The sequence below is a fragment of the Numenius arquata genome, chromosome 16 (genome assembly GCF_964106895.1).
Source record: "Numenius arquata chromosome 16, bNumArq3.hap1.1, whole genome shotgun sequence".
In the NCBI taxonomy this organism is placed as follows: Eukaryota; Metazoa; Chordata; class Aves; order Charadriiformes; family Scolopacidae; genus Numenius; species Numenius arquata.
In genome coordinates this window covers 16,265,938-16,278,335 of record NC_133591.1, presented here as the reverse complement: position 1 = coordinate 16,278,335, position 12,398 = coordinate 16,265,938, and the positions used below count along the sequence as shown (strand labels likewise).

Below are 12,398 nucleotides of genomic sequence, written 5' to 3'. Positions count from 1 at the left end.
ATTGCACACAAGTAAAGGGCAGGAGGTGAAAGCCTGGGTGGGAAAATGGAGGAAGATATTAGGTTTATTATTAGAGGTTTAGAGAGAAGAAGAAAACTTTGCCAGCTCCGATGCTGGCAAAGGGGTTCAGAAAAAAGAGGATGTAGTCATGACACAACTATAGGAACACTCCTTCCTCTCTTCTTTTCTCTTGCTTTTTTTTTTTGCATTTCACAGCCCTGTCAATTATTTCTGTGTTTCAAGAGAAACCCTAGAGGAATATCAGCTAAGAGAAGAGGGGGGATACTCAAACCTACATCACTTTGCCAGCCCTTCTTCCACCTGACCATGTTCCTGTGGGCACAAACTTCTCTTCCTCCACCAGCGATGATGCCCGCTAGCCACCTCCAGGCTGCTTTGGTCGGAAAGCGACCAAGAAATAAATGCATTTGCTAATATCCCCAAACTACAAGAAACCAAGAGGGCCTGAGATGAGAGTCCTGTGAGCAGAACCTGCTCGGTGCTTGGCATCATCTCGACTCCTGTGGTAGGAGATGCTTGCAGAAAGGCACTGACAGGAGACGGTGATGCTGGAGCTTGTCCAATGGGGCATTAAGCACAAAGCACAGAGCTGTAAGGACAGAGGGTGCTGGAGGGCAGTGACAGCATTTCTTGGAGCCAGACCCAGATCTGTGGGTCCTCCTAGCTAGTGGTTGCTACTGCTCTAGCTCGCGTTCCTGTTAAGGAGGCTGCAGAGGAATCAGTGAAGTTTGAGTACAACTATCCTATAATGTGACAGTAATGGCAGGACCTGTTCCTTCTTCCAGATGGAGAAGGAAGGGGAAACATCTAGGAGAAGCATTACTGGAGGTCTGTGAACTCCTGAGAGATGGGAAGGCAGGAACTGGTGAGTTTAAACAGATTAGGTTGAATATGATTTGGTATGATAAGTCCTCAGAAGGAAAGGAAAAGCTCTCCACACCTCACAGCCTAACAAGGAGATCGTATCTGGTCACCCACTTGGAGAAATGTTGTTTTGCTGTTATCTTCCAAAACGTACTGCCATAGTATGACACTGGAGGCAAGTGCATAGCTGGATTCAAAGATAATCTGGTGTAAGGAACCATTTAAAGCCAGTGAATCAAGCATGCTACCAGCTCCAGGGGCAAGGACCAATGTGCCCCACATGCATGAAGGGAAAGAGGCCCTCAGTCTGTTACCCGAGGGAAATGATAATATTTCAAGCTTTGAAATCTCACCTTTTCTTCAGCTTCTTGCCTTCCTCTTTGGAAGCTGGGAGGATCATGGCCAGGTATGGTCCATCCACTTCAAAAAAGATGCTGTTCTCCGAGCGTGTGACGTAGGTGAGAGAGGCTGGATCCTGCAGTTCCTGGTACTGATCATTCGTGAAGCCTTCCTACGGGCAAAGCCCCAGGAGAACAGCTTCACTCAACAGCTGGGCTGGTTACACCAGGAGGTGCCCCTCAGGCACACCCTGCCTAAAGGGATCACTGAGCACCCTCTCTGAAAGCTACAGCACAATTTAGGGCTCAAAAACCAAAACATCTGACCTGCCTGTTGAGAAGAAAAATGATTTGGACCCTAAGATTATATTCTTTTGTCTTACAGAAGCTGGAGCAAGCAGAGGATGGGTTTGGACCTTGCTCTAGCCTGGAGTCCCAGCCTGTACAGGTGACCAGGCACCAACCCTGGACTCTTACACACCACCCTCTCTGCTACAGGGATATCTGAGCCTCTCCCTCTGCTCAGATGCTCTCTAGGGCAGAGAGAAGCTGTGCAGGAAGCAATCAGCCCCAGCATCCCACTCGCTACGTGGGAAGCAGAGATGGAAGAGAGGTCCTCCTCCCTTGTCAGTCCTCCACCTCCTTTTTCCCAGGCTGAAGAGCTGGCCTGGATGGGTGTAAGACTCACCTTCACCAGGATGTTCAGCATGGCACCTGGGTAGGAGATTGTCACCTTTGGCTTCTTGGCATTGGTTGACTTGATGACAAAGTTCTCCGGGAAGCTGTTGGGGAGGACACACCAAATCCCATCGGTATCCAGTTCCAGAGGTCTCCTGAGGAAGGAAAGATGGTCACTGTCAGGAGGAGCATGGACAATAGGTAAGGCTCAGTTCTGTGTCCCCCATAAAGGCAGAGGCAGCCTGCTGCATCCATTCTCTGGTCCCTTCTGCAAAGCAAACCCTCTTAATACAAGAGAATAACCACAGCAGTGCCAGAGATCTGAATCTCCAACATTCACTCCAGAAAGCTCAGGTGTTTAACATGCTCCCACATCTGTCCCAGATGCAAATGGACCTTTCTTCCCCAGGTCAGCACATACTCACCCAATCTGCTCGATCAGCTCCCTGGCCTGGGTGATGATATTTGCTCCCGTGAAGCAGACGATGCCAGCCATTTCCATGGAGTACCAGCGAGCTCTGCGAGCAGAGGTGTCAAAGAGAAGAGCATGAAATGCTCCCTCCCAAACCCAGCTACGGAAAGGGCAGGAGGACCTCCAGAGGAAGAAGGTCAAAAAACACATCAACACTGTCCCTCCGTAGATTGCTCTCCTTGCCCTAGCTACGATGCGTCAGAAAAGCCGGAAACCCACTAACAGACAAGATTTCCATCACTTATGCCCAACATTTAATGTCTGGCAAGAGTCTCCAGGATGAGAAATCATTGGCAGAAGCAAGAGGAGAGCGTTACCGGCTTCACCCTGGTGCTTCAAGAAGCAGGTGAAGCAAGTGACAGCCTCCATAGGACAGTCCTGGTTTCCAGGGGTCCTCTCTGGAGGATCCCAGTGTCGCCCTGGGGGGAGACTCACCCTTTCCGCATGACATAGCCATAGAAAGAGTTGAGGATGCACTTGTGGGCCAGCTGCAGGGAATCATACAAGATTTCCATGTTCTTACAGCGCTTCACTTCAGAGGCATCTCCTGTCTCCACTGCTGCTGACAGTTTCTTCTTCCACACCTGCAAGCCACAGGTACAGTCAGGACAATCCTGCACATCACTACCAGTAACCAACTGGCTCCCCCTCAGTCCCAGTATAGCACTGCAATAGCGTTACAATAGCATTGCCAGAAACCAGTAGCATCAGCTAAACAGTCCTTCTCCTTTTGCAGCAGAGGAATTGGCCAGAGGCACTTTGCCCCACGGTAGGAGGGACCTGCAGCACCCACCTCTGACAATCAGAATTCAACCAGCACCGGCAGTGCTGCCCGCCTGCATCAGCTGTGCTGCACCTCACGTGCGCAGCCAAGAACCGAGTACACTTCCTGCAGCAAATCGATAGCAATCGATGATCAGAGGGCTGGAGCACCTCCCCTATGGAGACAGGCTGAGAGAGCTGGGGTTGTTCAGCCTGGAGAAGAGAAGGCTCCGGGGAGACCTCATAGCAGCCTTCCAATATCTGAAGCGAGCCCACAGGAGAGCTGGAGAGGGACCCTTTGTCAGGGAGTGTAGTGCCAGGACAAGGGGTAACGGTTTTAAATTGGAAGAGGGGAGATTTAGATTAGATATTAGGAGGAAATTCTTTACTGTGAGGGAGGTGAGGCACTGGAACAGGTTGCCCAGGGAAGTTGTGGATGCCCCATCCCTGGAAGTGTTTAAGGCCAGGCTGGATGGGGCTTTGAGCAACCTGGGCTGGTGGGAGGTGTCCCTGCCCATGGCAGGGGGGTTGGAACTCGATGATCTTTAAGGTCCCTTTCAACTCTAACCATTCTATGATTCTATGATTCTATAGTGTCTGGCTACGCAGAAGAAATGCCTGTGCAGAAAAACCCTCTGGGCCAGCTCTGTGACTCACAGCAAAAAAGGCACCAGGGAGTAACCACAAAGCACAGTCCCACAGCCTCACCATTGCCTTCAACACCCTTCAAGAATAACACACCCTGGTCTCCTCTAGCACGAACCTCAAACAGCAGAGAGCTAGAACATCCTCCTGGACTCAACCATGGGTTAACCCAAGGTCTAGACCTTGCTTCTCAGCTTGTCTCTTTTCTCCAGGTAGAATGCCCCAGACTGAACCCAGCAGATCAGATATACCAGAACAGAGACCAGCTGAGGATTTGCTAAACCCAGTGAAAACTGAAGATGCAGCTTTGTTTCCAACTGCACCACAGAGGCAGTAAATGCTGTGGCAGCAGCCGCTGAAGATTCGACAGTGAGAAGCCACAGCTCTCAGGAGCTCCACATCCTTCTTGAATACAAAGGCTGAATGGAGCAATCCTTTAGGGGGTCAAGTTTTCAGTGAGGGAAGAGAGGCCCCAGCCTCGGCAAGGCAAGTTAAATCAGAAGTTGAGCTCTGTACCTTGTGCAGCCCCTTGAACTCGTAGCGGCGGTCCCTGAAAGCTCGCACTGTGTCCACATAGAAAGAGTTCTCTCGCTGGCAGATGGTGGTGACTCGTTCCTCCACCTTGGTGACGTGGATCTTCTTGTATGCCTTGCGGCAGTAATCTAGTCAAGGGAAGAAGCACAGGGAACTTCTCAGGGATGGGTGCCCCACTACAGACGGAGGGATGGGCACAGTATGGACAGGGAGACATCTGAATATCACGCATGGGTGAGTGGGGAGACAGTCCTAGTGCAAAGGGAGGGGAAAGAAGATATCAGCACGGAGAGAAGCAGCCCCTTGTTATGGAGATGTAGGGGCAGGTAGGAGAAATGAACTCATTGTGATGCATGTATGGCCTGTCCACAAACCCAGGCTCTGCCCCCAGGCAGCTGGATGATTCTGCTGAACAGTATCACGGCTGTGTGATGGGATGTTATGCTTCCCTTTCAGAATGATCAGAGTTGGAAGGAACCTTCTGAGATCATCTAGTCCAACCCCCCTGCCAAAGCAGCGTCACCCAGAGAAGGTGGGTTTGGAACCTCTCTGGACAGCCTCTTCCAATGCTCTGGCATCCTCAAAGGAAAGCAGTTTTGCTCACGTTGAGATGGAATTTCCTGTGTTCATTGGCCCTTGTCCTGTCACTGGGCACCACTGAGAAAAGTCTGGTCCCACCCTCTTGCCACCCACCCTTTAGCTATTGCTCAGCATTGATGAGATCCCCTCTCAGCCTTCTCTTCTCCAGCTGAACAGCCCCAGGTCTCTCAGCCTTTCCTCATAAGAGGGATGCTCCATTCCCTTGATCACCTCCGTAGTCTCTGCTGGACTCTCTCCAGCAGTTGCCTGTCCTTCTGGAACTGGGGAGCCCAGCACCAGACCCAGTGCTCCAGATGGGGCCTCCCCAGGGCAGAGCAGAGGGGGAGGATGACCTCCCTCCACCTGCTGGCCACACTCTTCTTGATGCACTCCAGGAGACCATTGGCCTTCCTGGCCACAAGGGCACATTGCTGGCTCATGGGCAACTTGTTGTCCACCAGGACTCCCAGGTCCCTCTCTGCAGAGCTGCTTTCCAGCAGGTCAACCCCTAATTAGCAGCCTTCCAAAAAACGGAGCCATTCATATTTCAGCTCAAATCTATGGCTCTTAACAGACAAAAGGAGAAATGCTGACACAGGCACTGGTGCCTGGTCCCTCTTTGGAAGCACATAGGAGCCTGCTGGGATCCTGGAGAAGGTCCACCAAAGAATGGTCTGAGACGAGACCCAGTCTGAACTAACCCCACAGCTGTAAAAGGTGATTAATGGTGAGTATCACTCATGGTCTAGGTTGCAAAACACCACTCCAGATTGTGATGTTGATTTATTACTTTTTTTTACCTGCCAGCCGCTTTTTCTCATACTTGGCCTGTTCTTCCCGGGAGAGTTCATGGAAGGCACGGGGGGGTCCCTCGGGGGACAAGGGAGGGAACTTCTCCGACTCCAGCTGCTGCTGGATGCGGTGATACTCACTGCGGCTGGCTGGCACTGCGGAGGAGGACGGCTATCAGTTTCCCAGGAGAGAAGCAAGAATTTGTCTCCATCTCTCTGGGTTGGACTGCACAGTCCTCACTGTACTTACTGAACTCTCCTCGCCACTGCCAAGTCATGCGGCGCTGACAGTTGGCACCTGGCTTGTTGAAGTCACAGGCAGCACACGTGGCCTCATCCACCATAGCTGAGGGCTGAATGCAAGTAAGAGACACAGTGGTGTTAGAGGGGACAGTCCTTCAAATGACAACTCATGCCAGAATAGGCGCTGGGTGGCAGAAGAGCACAGGTGTGAACATCAGAGATGGCACTCAGTGAGTTCTCCTTTCCAGAGCCTTTTGGGAGCACAAAGCCCACAAAAACAATAGCTGTTTTTTGGGAACAGTCCTAGCTAAAGTTGTAGCTCAGCCTCTGTGGACCTGGCATCCATGGCAGCTTGACTGAATTTCACACCCAACCCTACCTGATCCCCCTGCCCATAGCAGAAAGTTCTGCCCTTGCTGTCAAGGGGTTCCAATCAGAGGGACCACTCAGGTCATCTGAAAGAGACAGGAGAGACAAGGTTGATGTTACCCACCTGCAACCTGTTGGTCAGAATGATGTTGGGGTACATGGCGCCCACATCTAGATGGTAGATAAGGGGACACTCAATTCTGTTCGGAACATCCTTCAGGGAATTCAGTTTGACCTTGATTTCATCACAAACCTGTGGCAAGTCAAAAAGAAGTGAAATTCAGACAGGAGGGAATTAATGAGTGAAATACTTCTTGAATGTGGTCTTTTACTCCTGGATCAGGACACCTGCCACTGACTCTGGGGAAGGATTTAAAGGACCAAAGGAGCAGCATCAGGGGGTCCATGTCCATCGGTACTTTAGATTTTGGTTTGGACCTCTAAGGTAGGCTTTATCTGTAGGGGTATGTGGAAGTGAGAGCAGCTACTTCCCAAAGGTTATGTGACCAAGGACCTTTTCAGTACAAATGAGTTAATGGAGACAAAAGCAAAGTCCCCAGTCACTAACTGATGATGTCCTCCAAGAAACCTCAGACTTGGCTTTGGATGTGGGTGACCTGCACTTTGTAGCTTATAAGAAGGAGGGAACAAGAGGAACATGAGTAATTGGGGTATCTGAGGGGTCTGTCTTCTCACTAAATCCCTTTCCAGCTCTCTCAGAGCTTTGCTCCTGGTTGAACCTGCAAAGGGGAAAGCAGGAGCCACATCCCTCAGCCAGGCCAGAGGCCCCAGATCCCTGGGCTGGGCTCCAGCAGCTGGGCAGAAGGGTCCTGGTTGGGGCTGATAGAGGTGGTGGCTGATTATAACATCCCTCAACACCATCTGCTCTGCAGGTGCCCATTGATGGACTTCTTGGTCTTTCTCCATAGAGCACAAAATGAAGCTAAACAGGCACTTTAAAGCTGCAGCCCCAGCCTGCCAGCTCAGCCCTCCCTGCCAAGCCCCAGCCATGCCACGGGCAACGCACCTCCTGGAAGTTGGTGACCTGATCCAACGGCAAACCCTCCTCCTCCTCGATGGCGTGCCGCAGCGTCTTCTCCACGTGCTGCACCAGGAAGTCAAAGGCAGCAGGATTCTGCAGGGGCATGGGGACAGCACTGAGGCCACGGGCAGCCGTCCCCGGCTGCAGGCTGGGGCTGCCCTGCTGCCCTGTCCCTGCCTGACCCGGGGAGCTCTAAGCACAGCCCTGCAGCATGGGGCAGCGTATTGAGGCACAGGCAGGGTCTAGAGTACTGACGAGGTCAAAAAAATAAAAATAATGCAATGAAAGAAAGAGACAAGAGCAGCCGAAGAGCAGCCGGTTGCATCTGTGGTTGGTAGTGCAGCACCTCTCGTGGCCACATGCTGGCTGGTGCAAGGTCCAGAGATTGAGACTTAGCCCAGATCCTTTTATACGCCCAGTGTGTGCTCCCCCATGATCATTCACCAGATGATATTCACCAAAACGTTCTGCACTAAGTGCAATGCATTGCACAGCAGAGGGCAAAGCCAACTCTGAAGCCTGAAGCCAACAGGCGTGAAGCAGGGCAAGGGGGGAGGTGATGGAGATGTGAACCAGAAACAGGTGAAAGATGCCCAGGAAAGGTTCAGAAGAACCTTAGTTTGGGTGGTAGAAGGACAGAGGGAGGACAGGATCCCCAAGGGGATAGAGGCATATCTTCCAAGAACCACTGGCTCAAAACCAAACTCAAAACCCCACTTCACCAATCTCCCTTGCTGTCAAGAAGGTCTGGCTTGCGTCCAGTATGTGACACATATCATAGAACACCAGGCTGGAAGAGGCCTCAAGGATTATCTGCCTTTCTTGGCAAAAGGTCTAGACAAGATGGCCCAGCACCCTGTCCAGCTGAATCTTAAAAGCATCCAATGATGGGGAATCCACCACTTCCATGGGGAGATTATTCCAATGGCTGGTTGTTCTCACTGTGAAAAATTTTCCTCCTGTGTCCAATTGGATTCTCTCCTGGAGTAACTTGTACCCATCACCCCTTGTCTTTTCCACATGACTCCTTGTAAAAAGGCAGTCTCCATCTTCTTTGTAGCCACCCTTTAAATACCGGAACATGGTGATAAGGTCTCCCCTAAGCCTTCTGTTGACACTTGCTCTTCCAGTGAAGCACAGATGGCCACTTGGAGGCCTCCTCCCATCCCTTCCCAGTCAAGCACCGTGCAGCTGGGTCTCCTAAAGTATGACAGGTACTGCCCAAGCCCAGCAGAGACAGAGGAGATGCCACTAGCAGAGGGTTATTCCCCACCACCACACTCCCCGAGGATAGGGGCTGGCTGCGTGGTCTCTTACCATTTTGAAGCGGCAAGGGATGTCACTGCGGAAGACCCCAGATTCCAGCGCTTCCACGTGGCCTCCCACGTACGTCTCCGAGTCCAGCACATGGCCATCTTCTGTAAGTTTGTTGAACTCCTGCTCCTGCTTGTTGGGGAAGATGATGTTGGCGTGATAGGCCTGAACCATCAGCAGCGCCTCGCACAGTGTCCCAGATCCTTTTCTTAACACCTGCAGGAGAGACATCAAAGCTGGTTTTAAACTCAAAAATAGTAAATTTAGGTTAGATATAAGGAAGAAATTCTGTACTATGAGGGTGGTAAGACACTGGAAAAGGTTGCCCAGATATTTTGTGGATGCCCCATCTCTGAAGGTGTTCAAGGTCAGGTTGGATGCAGCTTTGAGCAACCTGGTCTAGTATCCCTACCCTTGGCAGGGGGTGGTTGGGCTAGATGATCTTTGCAGCTTCTTTTCAACCCAAATCATTCTGTGTACCAGTGCTGGTGGCACAGCCACAATAGCGAGCTGGATGGCATCAGCTGGTGACACTCATGGAACCAGGCAGTGGGCAGTGCTGCAGCCCACAGCAAGGATGATGTGAGCAAGTGAGAAACCAACACCAATTCCTTCGTGTTGGCCAGAAGGAAAGCAAGCTATAGACAGTGCAAAGACCTCCGGACCTCTGCTGCCATCATCTTCTGACACTACTCTATTGCCAAGCACCTTTGTAAGTGAAACCAGGTAGGGGCAGAGGGACATTTCCTTCATGCTCAGCACAGACAGCTTCCTAACCATCCTCCCTACAGCTCACAACAGCCATCAGGAGACCCGGCTTTGCATGACCATGACCACAAGTAACCTCGGCTGAGCATGGAGCATCAGCCACTTTCTTGCTCCAGCCCTATACTGCCAGCCCTCAGGTCTCTTGTTCTGCAGTAGCTCTCATAACACCCCAGGGCTGTGGAAAGGAGTAGCCTCCAAATCCACCCTCCCTCCCTGACAGATGGGAAAGCGCCCGGGCAGTGGCACTCAGGTCCGTGGCCAGAGTGTCCCTGCAGCATGGGAGACGTGGCTCTTCGCCCAGCAAAGAAATCATCCTTTCAGGAGCGCACCCACCTCATCAGGCTCCATGGGAATGATGGTGCACAAGGCGAAAATGAAAGGATGCACGTACTTCATATACATGTAATAGGTAGCAACTGCGTCGGACACTGAATAAGTGGCCAGGGTCTGTCAAGGAAGGGTGAGAGACAAATTAATCCCAATTACATGTGACAGAGCAGCTCAATGACAATCTTTTATTGATTCCTGCTGGGCACGCTCGTATCGACAGGAAGAAGAGAAAGGTGTATTTCTCCGTATCCTAGGTTGTAAAGAATAACCCGTGAGCTTCCGAAGACATCCTGCTCTAGCTCTAATTGCACAGCAATACATCAGCTTTGAATGAGAAGAAATGGGGGGGATGAGCTCATGGCACAGATGTCGCCCCGTCTGACAACCAAGAGGCTGCTCCAGGGCTTCAGCAGAAATCTCCTGCCTGCAGCACCTGGACGCTAAGCCTATTTCTTGTCCTTCCAGCAAATCATGGGTCTTCGTGGTGTTTCTCATCTAGGTGGTGCCTGCCACCTCACGTTGATATAAGTATATACAGAAAATACACAGTGCAATGCCAGTGCTAGAACCACTTCAAAGAAATCCTGTTCTTTCTCCCCACAAGCTCAAGTGCTTCTAAGGCATAGGCCATTTGGGGAGACAGATTGAGTTAATTTCTCAAAACCCACTGCATTGAGCAAAAATATTTTGTAACACTTTAAGCTAAAGATTCAGTCATAGTTCAGCTGCTCTAGGCTTGGTTTCCGATTGCTCAGAGGAGATACAGTACAGGGAGGGGATACCTGAGGCTCCTCCGTAGCCATACGGCACATCTCTTCAGGGTCCAGCTCCACTGGATCGTAACCCAGTTTTGCTTTAGCTGCTGCTTTCAGGTTGTGACTTCCCACTGGGAGGTAACTGTCTCTCTTCACCCACCTGGACAAAAATCATGAAAATATCATGATTGTGCAGAGAAACCAGCCCTGCCTTCTAAAAAGGGGCTCAGGCTTGCAAACAGGACCTCGATTGCAAGGGAGACCTCTCAATGAGGACAGCCAAGAGCTGAGCATCCAAGCACAGTGGAGTAGGAGGCTGCCCAGCTTTAGATATCTTGCATCTCTACCAGTGCACTTAAATCCCAACCAGGACATACCCAGCTATCCATACCACCACCACCGCTCAGAATTAACACCTCCCAACTTCCTCAGTGGCTTTAAGATAAACATTTAACCACTGGAGGAGACACCATCAGGACTTCAAGGACTCTCCAAAGTCCAGACGCTGCTCCAGTAGAGGAAACCCACACAAAAACCCCAACTTCTCTCTGGTGGACAGTGGTCCCTTCCCCACTCCGATGGCCTGATCTTAGCCCACCTGTTCTCCACTCTCCAAATCAGACCTCAGACACCTGAGGATAGCCACCAGCAGGCTGCAGGGAGAGAGGCAGTTCCAAAGTCCCAATAGCCCTTCACGAGGAAGGCTTGGTAGCTTCTGCAGTACGCAGAGTGCCAAGGGGAAGCAGCACAGTTGAACAAATGGGCTAACACACCAGCCTAGGGAGGTGCGAGACACAAAAGCTTCCAACAGTCAGAAGAAGAACAGTATTCAAATACAACTGTAGGTATTTTATATAAATTCAAGAGATAACGATGCAGTTATATGGTAGAGGGGCAGCATTTGGTACCTTAGACAGTCCATGTGGATGCACTGGGATGCTTTGTACTCTCCCTGGCTGTCCTTCTGAAACCCAATTTCCTGGTACATATCAATTCCATGAGCTGCTGCTCTTGCTTCCACAAAGGGCCTGGGGAAAGAGGCAACGAGAAGAGAGGGAACAGAACATTTCCTTTCATCTCCAACAACAGTTTCACAACTGCTTTGTTACAAACTACCTAAAGAATTTTTCTTGCAACTTATCTGTGGTATCTGGCTATGGGGAAAACTTCGTGCAGGACAGAATTGCAGCATGACCCAAGAGGTGAAGGTGCTTGCTTACATCCTGCACCAGGAGGTGGGAGCATGTGGTCCCTCTCCCCTTGCTTCCTGAAGGCTTGCCTACACCCCTCTCCCTGATACCTTCCAGGTCTCTTTCAACCCTCTCCCTGCTCTCCCAAGACTGCACTAACCCATACACCAACGTTGCGCCACTGACAAGGCTTTAAAGCAGCTCAGCCAAGCAGATGGGAGCCTACAGAAGCTCACGCTTCCACGCCAGTGACCACAGGACTTTGTGAGGTGCTCAAACCATCCAGCCAGTCAGCATGGATCACACGCTATCACCACAGTGTGAGCCATGGAAGGGTGTTGAGGCTGATACCTGACCCTGCCCCGCAGCTCAGGTGACACCTTGCCAGCTTGGTTTTCATTCCTGATCTTACCAGTCAAAGAAGTCTCCATTGTACGTGACGATGATGGTGGGTTTGGTCTCCTGGACGTGCTCAAACCACCTTTGGATTAAATGAGCCTAGGATGAAACAGAAGAGATACATACATATATATATATATATATGTATAGTAACTTTATCTCCCCCACAGAGAGGTGGTGGACACCATACCGTTTACTCCACCCTTCCCCTCTCCTCCCCACCTAGCCCAAACCTGACGTCTCTTACCCTCATTACCAAGAAATGAAATCATGACCAGCCCTGCCAGACCCACCGCGCTCTCCA

General features: G+C 51.0%; 1 protein-coding gene across 1 annotated transcript in view; it reads right to left on the bottom strand.

The window, feature by feature from the left end:
- The window catches only part of POLE (DNA polymerase epsilon, catalytic subunit), a 33,171-nt gene that overhangs the window by 16,663 nt on the left and 4,110 nt on the right, over nt 1-12,398 (bottom strand). Inside the window, exons 10-23 of the mRNA XM_074159867.1 lie at nt 12,108-12,193; nt 11,414-11,533; nt 10,533-10,665; nt 9,754-9,867; nt 8,656-8,868; nt 7,324-7,431; nt 6,421-6,549; nt 5,935-6,037; nt 5,694-5,840; nt 4,297-4,442; nt 2,809-2,957; nt 2,327-2,419; nt 1,912-2,056; nt 1,239-1,396 (exon numbers count right to left, since the gene is read on the bottom strand). Of these exons, the coding sequence (XP_074015968.1) occupies nt 1,239-1,396; nt 1,912-2,056; nt 2,327-2,419; nt 2,809-2,957; nt 4,297-4,442; nt 5,694-5,840; nt 5,935-6,037; nt 6,421-6,549; nt 7,324-7,431; nt 8,656-8,868; nt 9,754-9,867; nt 10,533-10,665; nt 11,414-11,533; nt 12,108-12,193 (1,844 nt within the window). The remainder of the gene's footprint in view (nt 1-1,238; nt 1,397-1,911; nt 2,057-2,326; nt 2,420-2,808; nt 2,958-4,296; nt 4,443-5,693; nt 5,841-5,934; nt 6,038-6,420; nt 6,550-7,323; nt 7,432-8,655; nt 8,869-9,753; nt 9,868-10,532; nt 10,666-11,413; nt 11,534-12,107; nt 12,194-12,398) is intronic.